Genomic DNA, 18229 nt, shown 5'->3' on the forward strand with positions numbered 1-18229 from the left:
AAGAAACTGTTTGTACATCTTTTCACATTCCACCTCAAAATCATCAGTTTGTGCAAATCCTCTTGATTCGAAGAAATTGACTGTAAGGGAGACCTTTCTTCAGAGGAATGTGATGGAAGCTTTTGGCATGAAGAGTGCTATTCCGATCCATAGGTTTTCTATACAGAGTTGTAAATAAAGTATTGCCATCAACACAAACATAAGTATCCAAGAAACTGCTCTTGTTCAAACTTGTTTCCATATTAAATTTGATTGTTGGAATAAGGTTGTTTAAAAGATCAACAAAACGGTCCAAATCATCATCATCTCCTGTCCAGATTAAAACAATTTATACATCAATATAACGTTTATAAAAAATAAGATAAGGCAAAAAAGGATTATTGTTGTAGATGAATTCCTGCTCCAAAAATGACATGAAACAGCATGCATAATCTGGTGCAAAAGTCGCTCCCATTGCTGTGCCATTCTTCTGCAGATATAACTTTTTATTGTATAAAAAATAGTTCTTAGTCAATACAAGTTCTGCCATATCAACAAGAAGTTGTGTGGAAGGTGGAAGGTCACTTCTTAAATCCAAAAAATGTCTCATTATGGCAAGACCCACAGAATGTGGAATATTAGTATACAAACTGACTACATCCAGAGTCACTAATTTTATGTTTCTGTCCACCTTCACTGATTTAAGCTGATCAATTAAGTCGCTTGTGTCTCTCAAATATGAAGGCTGTTCAGCAATTGATAGAGGTTCAGTGAGAGATCCTATACAACTGACGATTGGACGTCCTGGGGGATTTTGAAGTGTCTTGTGTACTTTAGGCAACACATACAAAACAGGCCGCACTGGATATTTGCATGTTAAGAACTGCAGTTCCGTTTCGGTAATCATTTGATTACTGATGTAAGAAATCCATCAATTTCTTTCTTAAAGGATTGAGTAGGATCCACATTCAACTTAACATAGAATTCATCATTATTAATTTGGAGTTGCACTTCCTGATCGTAAGATTCCCTGGGTATTAAAACAATGCCATCCCCTTTATCTGCAGGCTTAACCACAACTTTGTTCATTTTCTGCAGGGAATGGAGAGCTTGTAGTTCACCCTGGGTGCAGTTGGACACCAGTGGTCTTCTTTGGCGGAGAAGATAATCAATATCCCTCTCGACCAGTTTAACAAAGGTGTCAATCGATGCATTAGATGTAGGAGGGCAGAAGGTGCTCTTTGTTTTAAAAGGAGTATAAACCCTTCCTATTACAGGGGCTGTAGGGTTCTTGTCAAAATAGTACCTCAATTTTAAAGAACGAAAAAATGTATACAATTCCACTTTGAGTCTGAAAGGGTTCATATGTGTGGTAGGGACAAAAGATAACCCTTTGTTTAAAATATTCTCTTCAGACAGAACATGATCAGTGAGACTGAAAATTAAGCTCTCCGCTGTCCTTGTCTGGTGATCCTTTTCTTTATCTTTGCCCCTCCCCCGTCTGCCTCTACGGGTTTTCTTCTCCTTAGTGAATTCTTGGGTTCTCATCTCGCTTGTGATGCTTTGATGTGCGGACTTTTTTCAAGCTCTTCACCTTTGGGAAATCTTTTTTGGTCTACACACCTCAGTTGGATTTTTTTGAAGGTGCAGTGAGTCTCTGGCTGCTTCTCAGTCTAAAATATAAAACTCAACCCAGGCCTCAACCCAGAAATAACTTTATTTTCTGAAATATGTAATTTTCTGTAACATTTAATGTTTTGTTATCACTAGCAAAGCAAAATTGTTCATAGTTCGTTCATGTAAGTTTCATTTAGTTGTCTCTCACAGTACATTTCTGAATCTGACACAAAGACACTGAGGCGTCATAAACTCTGAATCCAGCATAGAGGGGTTCAGTGAATGTTCTGGTTCTCATCTCGCTTGTGATGCTTTGATGTGCGGACTTTTTTCAAGCTCTTCACCTTTGGGAAATCTTTTTTGGTCTACACACCTCAGTTGGATTTTTTTGAAGGTGCGGTGAGTCTCTGGCTGCTTCTTATTTGTTTAGACAACATTTTTTTTAATTCTATTTCAACTTAATTCAGAAATCACTGAAACACTGTTAACCAGTAAAGTATATTAATCTTGACATGAAAAGATATGTGCATAAAATAATCCAAATATTTTTTGGTTTTACAGACTCTATTGGAATCTGCTTTTAAGATCTTCCAGACAAAACAATGCTAATGCAAACAATCAAGAGTCTAAAATATAAAACTCAACCCAGGCCTCAACCCAGAAATCACTTTATTTTCTGAAATATGTAATTTTCTGTAACATTTAATGTTTTGTTATCACTAGCAAAGCAAAATTGTTCATAGTTCGTTCATGTAAGTTTCATTTAGTTGTCTCTCACAGTACATTTCTGAATCTGACACAAAGACACTGAGGCGTCATAAACTCTGAATCCAGCATAGAGGGGTTCAGTGAATGTGGTGTTGAATGTGTGTAAATGTGTTAGTGTGTGTGTGTCAGAGACACTGTAGAAGGACAGAGTGCCGGCCGGCCAGTCCAGATAGATACCTACTCTCTTAGAGTTGCATGAAGGGAGAGGTATGTCTCTGTTTTTGTTATTGTGCCAAGCACTGTATCTATCAGCAATACAGAAAACACACCAGGACATTTCATTATACCCAAATCTACTCTGAGTTCCTCCTTCCCGGCTGATTCCTTTATATGTCATTCCTATATAACTCCAGCCAGTCCATTCAGCCTCCCAGTAACAGCGTCCAGAGAAACTTTCTTTAGACAGAACCTGCTCATAGTGTTTAAATCTCTCTGGATGATCAGGATATGGCTGTATGTCTTCTTCATACGTCAGCTTCCTGTTGTCCTCAGACAGGAGGAGACGAATGTTTGCGGTGTTTGGATCCAGTGTGAAATCACCGACATCTAAACACAAGAATATAAGAACATTAATTCAATTCAATTCAATTCAAGTTTATTTGTATTGCACTTTTCACGATACAAATCATTGCAAAGCAACTTTACAGCAAATTAATTTTCTACAATATTTAGTGGTAGCTTATCAGTGGCGATTGTCAGTTAATGTACATATGGCAGAAATGTATGGACAAATCAATTAAAGACATAATCAATTAAAGACGAAATCAAACAGATAATGAACACTATTAACAGCAATTATTATGTTATATTATATTATATTAAATATTGCCATAGGGATGTGGGAGCTGAAATTCAAATGAATGAATATTGCTGCAGCTCTTGTGTTAGTGAATTTTAATTTCCTTTATTAAAATCCTAAAAGTTGTATATCCCTTTTTAATGTAAATGAATGAATTTTGGCATGTGTCTATAAAATTGTGGGTGGGAGGCATTAGAGAGTATCCCTTTAAAATACTATGTATTGTCTTCATGAGTATATTTTTGTCTCCCAGACATAACTTTAGGTTAAGATTCTTACAATGCTGACATGCTCACATCACTTCAAAAACTTAAAGGAGACATATTATGCCCCTTTTTACAATATGTAATATAAGTCTCTGGTGTCCCCAGAATGTGTCTGTGAAGTCTCAGCTCAAAATACTCCACAGATCATTTATTACAACATTTTTAAAATGCCTATTTTGAGTGGAAGCAGAAACACAGTTTTTCAGGCCTGTATCTTTAAATGCAAATGAGCTGCTGCTCCCCACCCCCTTTTCCAAAATAGAGCTGTGCCATTACAGCTCGGACCTGCTAAAAACATCTGATTTGGTTCTGATTATCATGTTTATCCCGCTGAAATCCGCTGAGTTTAAACTTCTGATATACGGTTTTCTGAGAGCACACATCCGAAGCACATGGACAGAAAGTGGCTGTAACAGCATGTGAGTACTACACTAAGTTCTCATTCACACACAAGTTTATGTTAAAATCACACGAGTTACAAAAACAGTAGATTATGTCTGTGAAGGTAAACTGCTGGGAAATAAATTGCATGTTTATTTTAGATCTGTGTGGCAGCAGCAATATACAGTAAATAAATCAATAAATCCACTGCTCTGTTGTCTCTGAGGCTGGGACTCTAAACAGTGTTCTGTGCTCGTCTGTGCAGCCAAAGACAGAACAGTTAGCATGTTTTGCTCAAACTTTCACCATGGCGTTAAAACTAGTACACCGTTGTCGTTTGTGAAATCAAAATGACGGCGCTGCGGGTGGAAACTTACAGATTAACGGGTGGTGATATTATAATGAGATCCCTTTGTCACGTCACTAGCGGAGCGAAATCAGACGCGCTCATTTTCTCAGACACTTGCAGAAAAAGGCTTACCAAAACAAAGTTACTGGGTTAATCTTTTTCACATTTTCTTGGTTGGCAGATGCACCGGGGACCTGATTATAGCACTTAAAAACTGGAAAATCAGATTTTCATGATATGTCACCTTTAAATAATTTGGTCAAGCTTACTTATTTTATGTATTAAAGAAGCCCCAATATGCCCTTATTCAAAGTCCTAATTTTGCTTTTGGGCTCTACTAGAATACAGGTGCATCTCAATAAATTAGAATGTCGTGGAAAAGTTAATTTATTTCAGTAATTCAACTCAAATTGTGAAACTCGTGTATTAAATACATTTAATGCACACAGACTGAAGTAGTTTACGTCTTTGGTTCTTTTAATTGTGATGATTTTGGCTCACATTTAACAAAAACCCACCAATTCACTATCTCAACAAATTAGAATATGGTGACATGCCAATCAGCTAATCAACTCAAAACACCTGCAAAGGTTTCCTGAGCCTTCAAAATGATCTCTCAGTTTGGTTCACTAGGCTACACAATCATGGGGAAGACTGCTGATCTGACAGTTGTCCAGAAGACAATCATTGACACCCTTCACAAGGAGGGTAAGCCACAAACATTCATTGCCAAATACGCTGGCTGTTCACAGAGTGCTGTATCCAAGCATGTTAACAGAAAGTTGAGTGGAAGGAAAAAGTGTGGAACCAACCGAGAGAACCACAGTTTTATGAGGATTGTCAAGCAAAATCGATTCAAGAATTTGAGTGAACTTCACAAGGAATGGACTGAGGCGGGGTTTATTTAATACACAAGTTTTACCATTTGAGTTGAATTACTGAAATAAATTAACTTTTCCACGACATTCTAATTTATTGAGATGCACCTGTACGGTTTTGTGCCTGGATGTTGAAAAAACTAAATTTTCCCCCATATTTGACATCATTGCAGCACCTCTCTTCCAAGTCTGTCAATCATGCTCTGTTTAGTTCCATTCTCTATGAAGCAACTTACTCTGAAAAATGCACTATGCTCTGATTGGTCAGCTGTACCATTGTATTGTCATCTGCTTTGAGCGTGTTTAGGAAATATCATGCCCCTTACCATAAGTGCGAGTTTTACTAATGCACTACTAAGGCAACTCAAGCAGGCCCCACTCGCCAATTTTGCATATGCCTTGGATGGGAATTATGTAAGCAAGGAATACTGTGATGTCTTCATTCCTAGAGGAAAACTCAAGACTACAAATGTTGGATTTCAGGGAGGTCAGAAACAATTCTTTCTGATATAGAGAATTACTCATTTTTGAAATGACTTCATGCTTTGTAACTTTGTAGACCATTTTGTCTGGTAAAAAGCAATAGGTCATATTTAAAGAAAATATAATACAATGGTGAGACATCCAATGACTGCTCAGCCAAATACAACAAACTCTAAGACTTTCAAGACTGAGAATATGAGTACCTTCACAGCTGGACCCATAAAACTCAACTCTATTAAATATGTGTACATTACTTACATTTCTGCAATCCTGGTGTGATCCGAAAATGTTCTCCATGGTCCAAACTACAGAAAAAAATGCACAAAACAGATAGCAAATATTTGTTTAATGTTTTAATTGCACATTTTAATTGCAAAATGTAAGAAAATCTGAGAAACATAAGACAAAGAAAATCTGCACATCCCTGTGACCCTAGTGGTGGTACGTTTAAATTACTTTAGGGAAACATTTGTCCTCAAAGAGAAAAAATGTACATATACAAATAAATAAATGTGTCATACTGAACATACTTGAGTATCTGCAGTTTATAGTTGGGATCCTCCAGTTTGTGTTTGAGCAGCTGGACTCCTGAGTGTCCTGGGTGATTGTAGCTCAGATCCAGTTCTCTCAGGTGTGAGGGGTTTGAAATCAGAGCTGAAGACAAATAACCACAGCCTTCCTCTGTCACCATACAGCCAGATAACCTACAGACACACACAGAGAGATCATCTACAGACACACATCAACATTATGACCGACTGACAGTACATCATCGTTCTTACACACCTCAGTATCTCCAGTTGACAGTTTGGACTCTTCAGTCCATCAGAGAGCAGCTTCACTCCTGAATCCTGCAGGTCATTGTTACTCAGATCCAGCTCTCTCAGGACAGAGTTTGAGGATTGTAGAGCTGATGACACAACTTCACAGTCCTGAGCAGTGAGATTACAGCCAGGAAAACTGAAAGGGAGTAAACTATTTTTATATAACTTTTCTTTATTAGAATAATTTTGAAAATGTATATATCCATAAGTTTCATCATTAAGTAGGTAACGTAGAAATCCTACAAATGTGTAAAAAAAAGTATATCACTTTAATATTCACAATGCTATTTAAAAAGGATAACATCAAAATAACAATTGGAAAATCATTGATATATTAACTGTAAAAAAGAATTAGTTGTAGCCCTAAATTGAACAATACTTTCCTGCTTAGTTGAGGTAAAGTTTCTTTCGAGTAAGGTTGTAGCTTTTCTGGCTAAATTTAAAGTAGCTTGACTAATGTTGGACATCACTCTGTAGAAACATTTATGATTTTTTTTATTTTTTTTTTGTAACAGAATAATTTAACACTCACAGTGCTTTTCTGCAGTTGATCACAGCTGGTATCAGTCTTCTTCTCCCCTCATCTGATGTGTTGTATTTCTTGAGGTCCAGCTCATCCAGCGGCTCCTCTGACATCTGAAGCATGTAGGCGATTGTTGAGCAGTGAGCCGGAGAGAGTTTCTTCTCTGAGTGTTTGTCTGATTTCACAAACTCCTGAATCTCTCTGAACAGAGTCTGATCTTTCACTTCCAGCAGACAGAGGAACAGATTGATGGATCTTTCAGTGGAGAGTCCATGTCCATCTTTGATCTTCTCTTTAATGTACTGTGTGGTTCTCCTGATGCTCTCTGAGCTATTCTCTGTGTGTGTCAGTAGATCCTGTAAGAGTCTCTGATTGGACTCTAGTGAGACGCCCAGCAGGAACCGCAGGAACAGATCCAGCTGGCCATTCTTACTCTCAAGGGCTTGCTCTACTGCAACTTTGAGCAAATGTTGTACTAAAGCAAAATTCCTCAGTCCCTGCATAGTTGTACTCACATGAAAGTAAAACACATAGAAAGCAGCGAGAAACTCCTGAACACTCAGATGAATGAAGCTGTAGACTTTCTTCTGATGAATCACAGATTCCTGCTTAAAGATCTCAGTGCAAATCCCAGAATACACTGAGGCATCAGTGACGTCTATGCTGCTCTCAATCAGGTCCTCCTCATAGAACATCACATTGCCCTTCATCAGCTGTTTGAAAGCCACTTCAGCAAGTTTCACAATCACTTCTCTGTTGGACTGCAGGAGTTTCTCTGGATCTCTCTCTTCATACTTCTGCTTCCTCATGTTGATCTGAATCAGCAGGAAGTGGATGTACATTTCAGTCAGAGTTTGAGGGATTTCTGCACTCAGATCTTCTTCCAGGAGCTTCTGAAGCACAGTGGATGAGATCCAGCAGAAGACGGGGATGTGGCACATGATGTGGAGGCTTCTTGCTCTTCTGATGTGTGAGATGATTCTGCTGGCTTGATGCTGGTCACTGATTCTCTTCCTGAAATATTCCTCCTTCTGAGGCTCATTGAATCCCTGAATTTCTGTCAGACGGTTGATGTATTTGGAGGGAATCTGATTGGCTGCTGCTGGTCTGGAGGTGATCCAGATGAGAGCAGAGGGAAGCAGCTCTCCTTTCATGAGGTTTGACATCAACACACCTACTGATGAAGTCTCAGTCACATCACACACTTTCTGAGCGTCTGAAAACATCAGTGTGATTCTGTTTTCATCCAGACCATCAAAGATGAACACAACTTTACACTCCTCATAAATCTGTGAGTCCAGATCTTGAAGTTCAGGATGAAAGTCCAGCAGAAGTCTGTGAAGACTATACTGATGATCTCGGATCAAGTTCAGCTCTCGAAATGGAAGCACAAACATGAAATCTACATCCTGATTGGCTTTCCCCTCTGCCCAGTCCAGAATGAACTTCTGCACGGAGACGGTTTTTCCAATTCCTGCGATGCCTTTAGTAAGAACAGTCTTGATCTGCTCTTTCTCCTCACATCCTGGTTCAGCTGAGGCTTTAAAGATGTCGTTGCAGTAGATTTGAGTTTTTTGTGAGTGTTTTATTCTGGCTGTTTTCTCCATCTGTAAAACCTCATGTTCTTCATTCACTCCTTCACTCTCTCCCTCTATGATGTAGAGCTGTGCATAGATCCTGTTCAGGAGGGTTTCATTCTCTTGGATACTGTTTCCCTCAAATAATCTTTCAAACTTGTTATTCATGCTGGTTTTGTGGTGGACTTTGATTTTCTGCAGGTCTCCAGTCTCCAGTGTGTGTGTCTGCAGGACTGTTTCAGTTCTTTCCTGTCTGATGTTGGTCTGATAGTGGGTTGTAGAGGACAGCACAAATCTGATTGGCTCACATTTATCCACCCTGCTGAAACTACAAAGAAAAGAGCAAAAAAAGGGAACTGCAACCAGTTTCTGGAAAATGTTTAGTGTTATTTCATTGAGTTCCTAAAATAATTATTAATCTGAGATGCACTACAGTAAATCAGAAAGTAAATCATTTATACTAACGGAGGATCAGAGATCACTGGTCCATCAGTGAAGTCAAGGGGTGGCATCATGGATGTGTTACTCTTCAGAGATACACTGCTGGGCTCTGGGGACTCTGATCTCTGGCTCTTTTTCCCGATGATACTGACAAAAGCCAAACAAAAATCAATTTAAACCTATCTGCTGTTTGCCAGTCTCCATGTCTATAGCATGAATGCACCCTTGATTACATTTACTTAAAGGGCATTTGCTTTAAAATAAGATTTAATTCAAAGTTGTTTACAAATAAAAAATACAGCAAACCGATTCAGTGACTGAAGATGTGTTGTAACAAGATTGTTCAGAGGATTATGAAATTAAATGAATACATTCTAATAGTATAATCATGTAATATACTGTATCTAATAATAAATGTATGGAGAATCTATAAGTTAACAGTAACAGTGAAGGATCTGGAAAGGGATTTTGTGCCACTTTGTGATGAGATGCCCCTCACTCATCGACAAAGTCATAGAGGCCAGCTCGGGCTTGAGGAGTGGCTAAGAACAAAGGCAGAGTTTTTCCGCGTCTGGAGAGCATCAGTGCCGTGGATTATTTCATATTGTTAACAGCTATAACACCAGCATTAAAGAGTTTTAAAATAAAATCATAGGCTACAGGCTATCACAATCGTGTATTTATTTAGTAACATTTTATCTGTCAGTAAGTCTTGTCTCTTTTTACCTGAATGTCTGATGTTCATATTTAGCTCCACATATACGTCATAAAATAATCATAGATTTTGTTCGGGAGCTCCCTCTGCTACTCAGGTTGTATTTTTGATGGAAAAAATAATATAAATTATTCTTTCTAAATGTGATGTATACTGTGACTAATAAACAGAAACAGACATGACTGTATAAGTATGTGTGCCCTCTTTCTTTTGTGAAATAAATGTAAATTCCACTTTATTTCTGTGTGACTAATTTTCAATCCTGACAAATTAATTAATTATGGTCAATGTATCACTTATTGTAAAGCTGGTAAAACAACAGTGCTTTTGGATTTAAATCTTTAAGTAAACAACTTAAAAGTATTTGTGCTACAAGATGGCGCTGCACATGGCAGCCTCAGTTTGTTGTTCCTTGGTACTTGTACTATGTTTGTTTGTTTGTCCTGTCTTAAGCAACTTTTTCCGATCAGCTTTACAAGAAGCGAACTCCTGGACATCAGAAATAGCACACAAAATAACGTTTTGCCAACATTTGAGCATTCAGAAATTTTTCTGGACATTTTAGTCAGAGGAGTTGTGTTCCTATATAAGCGCTCCAGGCAACACAAATGAGGGAAGCGCGCTGGTGCGCTCGTGAAATTCAGACAGCACAGTTTTAGGACTCCGCTGCCGAGCATTCATCTGGCAAATCTCCGCTCCCTAGCAAATAAATCAGACGAACTACAACTCATCACCCACACAAACAAGGACTTTCTAAACTCTGCTGCATTTTGCTTCATGGAAACCTGGCTGAACAGGGCCATCCCGGACAGCGCGCTACATCTAACGTGCTTCTAGCTGTTCAGAGCGGACTGCGTCACCGAGTTGTCTGGGAAAACGAGAGGTGGTGGATTATGGTTTTATATCAATGAAGGCTGGTGTACATCATGACAGTTTTAAAGAAGATTTTCTGCCCAAATATGGAAGCTCTCTTTATTAACTGTAAGCCTTATTATTCACCACAGGCGTTTTCCTCATTTATTCTGGTGACTGTGTACATTCCTCCTGATGCGCATGTGAGCGCTGTGCTAGAACTGTTGGCTGATCAGATCACATACACAGAGCAGCGTTATCCAGATTATTTTATTATCATTCTCTGTGATTTTAATAAAGCTAATCCCACCCGTGAACTGCCTAAATAAAGACAGCACATCGCATGCCCCACCTGGGACAGCAATTTACTGGACCTACACTGTTTTGAATTATGCATACCACTCTGTCCCCCGAGCAGCTCTGGAAATCTCTGATCACTGTTTGGTTCAGCTTCTACCGGCCTACAAGCAGAAACTTAAATAGGCTAAGCCTGTAGTAAAAACTGTTAAGAGATGGACTATTGACACAGAGCAAGATTTACAGGCCTGCTTCGACTGGACTGATTGGAGTGGTTTTGAGGCTGCAGCTACTGATCTGGATGAGCTCACTGACACTGTGACGTCCTACATTAGTTTCTGTGAGGACATGCGTGTTCCCACCAGGACTTTAACATTTAACAAAGACAAACCTTGGGGTTCGGTGCAAAACTCAAACCAAAGAGGACGCCTACAGGAGCGGGGACAAAGCCATGTACAAACAGGCCAAATACACACTAAATAGGGAGATAAGAGTGGCAAAGAAAAACTACTCTGAAAAGCTGGAACAGCTGAACAGCTCCCGAACAACAACCCTACATCAGTGTGGAAAGGCCTGAAAGCCATCAGCAGCTACAAGACCCCATCCCCCAGCACTGAGGCCAATCAACAACTGTCTGAAGATCTGAACGAGTTCTACTGCAGGTTTGAAAAGCAAAAGCCTGGTGTGACACCCCACACCCGCTCCGACCATCTCACAACACAGCCATCAACACCCTCCCCCTCCCTCCCCCTACTGTTTCTCAGCATGTACTCAAGGTGATGTACGCAAAGTCTTCAGCAAACGGAAGATAAGGAAAGCCAAAGGCCCAGACAGTGTCTCTCCCCTCTGCCTCAAAGCCTGTGCTGTCCAGCTATCATCCATCTTTACATTGATCTTCAACAGATCACTGGAGCTGTATGAAGTCCCTTCCTGCTTCAAACGCTCCACCATCATCCCTGTACACAAGACACCAAAATCACAGGACTAAATGACTACAGACCTGTTGCTTTAACGTCTGTGGTCATGAAGTCATTTGAGAGGCTGGTGCTGGCCTACTTGAAGGACATTACTGGCCCCTTGCGGCACCCCCTGCACTTTGCTTAACGAGCAACCAGGTCTGTGGATGATGCAGTCAATATGGGACTGCACTACATCCTCCAATATCTGGACAAACCAGGGACTTATGCTAGGATCCTATTTTGACTTCAGCTCTGCTTTCAACACCATCATCCCAGATACCCTTCTGAATAAACTGACCCAGCTCTCTGTACCCACCTCCATCTGTCAGTGGGTCACCAGCTTCCTGACAGACAGGCAGCAGCTAGAGTGGCTGGGAAGTTTCACATCCAACAGCCGCACCATCAGTACTGGAGATCCTCACGGTTGTGTTCTCTACCCACTGCTTTTCTCCCTCTACACAAATGACTGCACCTCTAAAGACCCCTCTGTCAAACTCCTGAAGTTTGCAGATGACACTACAATCATCGGCCTCATCCAGGATGGTGACGAGTCTGTTTACAGACAAGTGATTCAGCAGCTGGCTGTCTGGTGCAGTCACAACAACCTGTAGCTGAACACTCTCAAAACTGTAGAGATGATAGTAAACTTCAGGAGAAACCCTCCTGCACTTCCCCCACTCACCATCATGAACAGCACTGTGACTGCAGTGGAGTCATTCAGATACCTGGGAACCACCATCACTCAGGACCTGAAGTGGGACACTCACATTGACTCCATCGGGAAAAAGGCCCAGCAGAGGTTGTACTTCCTTCGTCAGCTGAAAACGTTCAACCTGCCACAATCGCAGATGACACAGTTTTACTCAGCTGTTATTGAGTCGGTTCTGTACTCCTCTATAACTGTCTGGTTTGGGTCAGCCAGCAAATCAGATACAAGATGACTGCAACTGACTGTTAGGATAGCAGAAAGAATCATTGGTGTGCACCTGCCCAGCCTTCAGGATTTGTGCAACTCCAGAGTGAAGAAATGGGCAGGTAACATCATCAAAGACCCCTCTCACCCCGAACACAACCTGTTTGCACTTCTCCCCTCAGGCAGACGCTACAGATCTCTGTGCACTAGAACATCTAGGCATAAAAACCCCCAATTTTATGCCTAGATGTTTTTTTCCCCCAATGCCATCTCCAGCTTAAACAGCTAACACGGTAATCATTACCTGTGTTCTGTAATTAATTTCTGTAATTCATTCTACATCTTTAATTATTGCCTCTTTCTCAAGTATTATGTAAATACAAACACATCTCTTTATTTATACAACTGTATATACAGTAGAGTAAATAATGCACAAATCGGTACATAAATCTACTCTTCCAGATTCATACACATTATTATTATTTATTGTTAAGTCTTACTATTTAAATGTTTTCTGTTCTCATGTCAGATATGTATGCATGTGTGTACCGAGAGCACCTTAAAAAACACAACAAATTCCTTGTGTGTCTGCGCACAGTTGTCGAATTAAGCTAATTCTGATTCTGATTCTGAAAAATGCAAACAAACATGGCCGATTATGTTTGTTTTGGGATCTTGCTAGTTCCAATTATTATTTTTTTAATTCGTTTTCCAACAACTTCTCTTTGTTGGTGAAATGATGGGGTTGCGTGACGTTGTTCCAGAGAGGCGTGTAAAGGGCAGGTTATAGTGAAGTGCTGATATTAGAAATTATACAGAATAATATATTGTGTAAATATATTACAATATATTGAATAATACATAAGGAATTGCTGCTTTTCATATATTGAAAAATATGTGACAATATATTTACGTATATATCACAATATATGTCATCTTATATTCAGCAAAACACTTTATAATATATAGATGAACATATGATAAGATACGGTACTGCATGTGTAAAAATATATTGAACATATTTTCATGCAATATATACACTCTCACATGGAATTATATATTTCATATGATTAACAATTATTTATGATATATAAGATTCATATTTATAATATAGCTAGCTTATAATAGCATATGCACACCTGCTCAAAATAAAGCTTTTATTGAACAAAATATCACTTTGCTGAATAATGCACTACCATTACTATTAGGGATGGGCGTATCGATACTGACGCGAGTATCGAAAGTATCGATACTCAAACAAAAAATATCGATACTAAGGTGCGGTTTTTTTACAAGTGGTTTTGTTTATATAACAAAAATAATAATAATAATAATGCGTACAATATGCATTGAATTGGACGAATAACCTTTGTTAGCGAGTAATTGTGTAGGATAGAACTATTTTCCTGCTCATCTGGACACGCAAATGTTGCAAGACAGAACCAATCAATCACAGAGAGCATTCACTCACTGCTGACAGTGCATTCAAACAGGGCTGCGTCTCCTAAAAGTATCATAAGAAAGAAACAATGCTTATCAGAGGACAGAGAAAAAAAAATAAATGTTTGAGTTCTTTCACAATAAACAAATTGAAATTGTAGCCTACATAGTTTGTGCGATTGCAATTATTTAAATTGAACGTTGAAAGATAATACTGATCATGTTCTATTCGGTAATGTTAATAGAAATCATACACTGTCAGAATAAAAAGGTTGCGTTTTATGCATGCAACAGCCAGTCACTGGCAGTCCCTTATGGCAGTACAAAACATTGCACTAAATCAAAAGTTCAAATGTTACAAATAAGTTAGAATATTAATGTTGTAATACTGGTAGCACTAATATAAACATGTGATGATATATGCTACAAAAAAGTAACAATTTTGAAATACGTTGATGGTTGTATTTTTTTGTATTTGATCTCAGTATTCCTGAGATTATTTATGCATAATAGTAACCCTAGAATGTGATCAAACAGTTTAAAATAGCTGGGCTAAGATATATAACAATTTTTAAGACTGCAGAAATATGTTAATTCAGTATACACATTATCCCACCGGTTACAATTGTGACTGACCATAAAATAAAAATTTTCACACACTTTTCAAAAATTGAATTGATTATTTCAAAGGGTTACTAATGACACATCATTTGGATAGTTTCATGTCTGGGAAAAATTGGGATTAAACGGGTTAAAATGCGTTTTTAACATAAAGTTAAGTGGTTTTCATTACCTATTTTACTCTTAGTAATTTAATAATGTGATCAATTTCATCATTTAAAAGTTTAGTGCAGAAGTATCGATTCGGTATCAACAATACTGCCTTGAAATTTATCAGTATTGTATCGAAAACTCAATAAGTGGTATCACCCATCCCTAATTACTATTACAATGAAGTTAAATATATAATTTAACGTCTTCCTGACCACAGACTCTACTCTTCTGCACAGTGGTAACCCCACCAACTTACACACACCAGAAACACTTTTACATTTCAAAATAATACGACATTAAACACTAACAGATATCCCCCTATATTAATATTGAGCAAAAACACATGAAATAACACTTCATTTGAACATTTTTACTCTCGTTTAACAGTCAGAAGCAAAGCATGCTGGGAACTAGAAATGTGCTTTAACTCATTGCGTGAATGTGTGTATGTGTGTACATACATTCACATTTATATGGGAACATCTATGTGCAATACATACGCAATAAAGGATCAAACAATGAATATTTATGTTTGTCTTCATTTCTAAATATATTTGTATGTATCAATATATAGCTATATATTGTAAATGCATATATTGTTGTATATTGAAACATATAAGCATTAGTTTCCAATATATGGAAATGTATTATGTAATATATCACATTATATTTTACAGTGTATTCCCATATAGTTTTGTTGCGTAAGGGATTGTAAATCACTGTGGATTAAAGCATCTGCCAGATATTAAAACGGCAACTGTTTTACCTGGGGTCAGAGGTCAGTGTTGCATCATTGAAGGCAGAGGGCACATTCTTCATGGGTTGATCACAGCTTGATCCAGGAGATGGAGAATGTATTTTAGAGACAGTGTCCTCATCTTCTTTCTCTTCACAAAGACTCATTTTGGATGCAGCGTCCTCCTCCTTTCTTAAAAATAATATTGAGAGATTGATTGACCTTAGATTGTCAAAAACAATTAAGAAATAGACTGAAATGCAAACAGAGAAGGGTGTAGCTCCATGAGGGTGGTGACAGAATTTTCATTTTTGGTTGTAATATCCATTTAAGTAGTACACTGCAAAATACTCCTATGCACACAGTCTGCTGTAGAATAATTGCAGGACAGCTTAAGATAAGTGAAGTTTACATGAGTGCAAACATAATGAATTGCAGTACTTTTAGCGTATTATAGCTAAAGTTCATTGCAAGTCAAGTTAATCTCAATACAGCACAAATGTAGATCAGCCAAGATAAGCTCATTTTAAACTAGTGCTGTTAAAGGATTAATCACGATTAATCGCATTCAAAATAAACGTTTTTGTTTACATAAAATACAATTATGTGTACAGTGTATATTTATTGTGTATATATAAATACAAACACATTCATGTATATATTTAAGAAAAATATGTTATATTTATATATTAAATATATTTATATAATATCAAATATAATAATTTAAATATAAATGTATATACATGTAAATATTTTCAATATGTGTGTGTGTGTGTGTGTGTATTTATATATACATAATAAATAAACACAGCACACATACACATATTATGTAAATAAAAACTTTTACTTTGGATGTGATTAATCGTGATTAATCATTTGACAGCACTATTAATTTAAACAAACGTTTTAAACACAACTTTCAGATATGTGTTATATTGAGGTACATTCATATAATTTCTTACTGTTTACAGCTTTAAAGCCTGATTTTAGACTAAGCCAGGATTAGGCCATAGTTCAACTAGGACATTTAAATCATTTTTATTAACGTGCCTTAGAAAAAAAACATTAATGGTGTGCATCTTGAGACAAAACAAAGGCACTGAAGATCAGTCAGTGCAAGTTTCTTTTTTTTTAGTCTAGGCTTAAGCCTTGTCTGTGAAACCGGGGGTAAATCTCTCAAGAACTGAAAATCTGGGCCCATTAAATAATGTATATATAGTTTTACCGTTTACGTACTGTTAAGGTCATCTGGATGCAGCAGAAGTGTGATATTCATCACTGCTTCTTTTTTTTTTTTGGCGAGGCTGCAGAATGAATTTCATTATATTTTTTCAGCAATTTTTTAAGACAATCGCGACGCGTTGTTTTGTGTTTGTGCATCAAAATAAATAACTATTGGTTCATGAATATTGTTTCTGATTACTGAACTTATAACAATGCCCCTGAGAAGAGTCACGATAGACAAACATCTACACATATCAAACATTTTCCATAGCTCTCAGTCTATAATATTTAATAATGTTATATGCACCATGTGATATACAGCCAGAGTAAATCTGAATGCATATTAAAATTATTTACTTTTTGATTGAATTTAATTGTCGATGTTTTGCCATTTTTGTTCATAGCTGTTAAGATCGAAATATAATGATCCAGGTTTGAAATCCCATTTAAGGATGGCTAAAAAAAATGCACTTTATTTTATGACTACATGGTTACATTAAGAAAACGTTCCTTACTTACCATAAAACTGGCGTCCGTTTAATTCCCAGTGTTAACTTGTGTTCCTCGAAAAGGCCTCTCTGTCATCTTCTTTCACTTTTGTTTTTAGCTGGGCTCATATGAAGGACACTCGCGCTCTCTCTAGCGGCGCAGAGCAGCAGCACATTCTCATCTGAGACTCACAGCAGCTGTGCTGTTAACAAGCTGCTTTAGGTGACTGAAAATGATCATTAAACTAAACAGGGGAACTAGATATCAGAAGAGCTGTGGCTTAATCATCTAGGATCATTGAAATCAGAACTAACAATGACTCTGCATAACCAAACAGGGACAGTCAGTGTTACTCGTATTTACTCAGTAAATATGAAATCATTTTAATGACACCTGTGGCATATGTAGTTATGTAAAAAGACAGCTGAAATAACATACAGTACATATACAAAACATACAAAGACATGTTAAAACACACAAAACTATTTGCAAAATGACATCAGTGGATTATAACAGCAAAATAGTTTGAGGTTTGTATTGTAATGCATTGTTCTTTGAACCCAGTGAAAATGCAGTGACTTTTTTTGTTTTGTCTTTATTTAACTGAAGCCAAAACATGCAACTATTAATTTTATCATTACACTGGCATATGTGTGCACATGGAATCTACCGAAAAACTCAAATCAAACTTATTAAACTTACCAAATGAGTGTTAGTAAATTGTGTTTCTCATGTAATAGAGTGCATGGTGAATATTAACATTAAGCATTTACCACATTAAACCATGCAATGGTTCCGACATCTAATTCCCATGATGACTTTAATTTCCGGAAGAAAAAAAGTGTTAAGTTGCATTCATACTCGTTGTTCTGCTCTGAGAATGTAATGCTGCTCTGAGTCACCAGAGGGATTGTGATTGACCGTCGTATGAGCTTCAAAGACGAA

At 37.6% G+C, this 18229-nt stretch overlaps 2 protein-coding genes across 2 annotated transcripts; both read right to left on the reverse strand.

Moving 5' to 3' along the window:
* Positions 1–2359: 2359 nt before the first annotated feature.
* LOC107574375 (stonustoxin subunit beta-like) lies at positions 2360–2926 on the reverse strand (the record flags this gene model as incomplete). The annotated part of the gene is made up of 1 exon (XM_016260814.1): positions 2360–2926. A coding segment is annotated over one exon (567 nt), but the record flags the coding sequence as incomplete, so codon positions are not given.
* Positions 2927–6872: 3946 nt separating this feature from the next.
* LOC107574374 (protein NLRC3-like) lies at positions 6873–15738 on the reverse strand. The gene is made up of 3 exons (XM_016260813.1): positions 15602–15738; positions 8910–9032; positions 6873–8772 (listed from the first exon to the last, which is right to left on the reverse strand). The coding sequence occupies exons 1-3, from the start codon at positions 15736–15738 to the stop codon at positions 6873–6875; spliced, it is 2160 nt and encodes a 719-aa protein (XP_016116299.1).
* Between the last annotated feature and the right edge of the window lie 2491 nt (positions 15739–18229).

The sequence above is a fragment of the Sinocyclocheilus grahami genome, unplaced genomic scaffold, assembly GCF_001515645.1.
Source record: "Sinocyclocheilus grahami isolate Dianchi unplaced genomic scaffold, SAMN03320097.WGS_v1.1 scaffold2202.1, whole genome shotgun sequence".
Taxonomy (NCBI): Eukaryota; Metazoa; Chordata; class Actinopteri; order Cypriniformes; family Cyprinidae; genus Sinocyclocheilus; species Sinocyclocheilus grahami.

Coding starts and splice junctions, on each gene's coding strand:
- LOC107574374 (XM_016260813.1), bottom strand. CDS start 15,738: ATGAGTCTTTGTGAAGAGAAAGAAGATGAGGACACTGTCTCTAAAATA. Junction 9,033..15,601: donor ACACTGACCTCTGACCCCAG/GTAAAACAGTTG, acceptor GGCTTTTGTCAG/TATCATCGGGAAAAAGAGCC. Junction 8,773..8,909: donor CCAGTGATCTCTGATCCTCC/GTTAGTATAAAT, acceptor TTTTCTTTGTAG/TTTCAGCAGGGTGGATAAAT.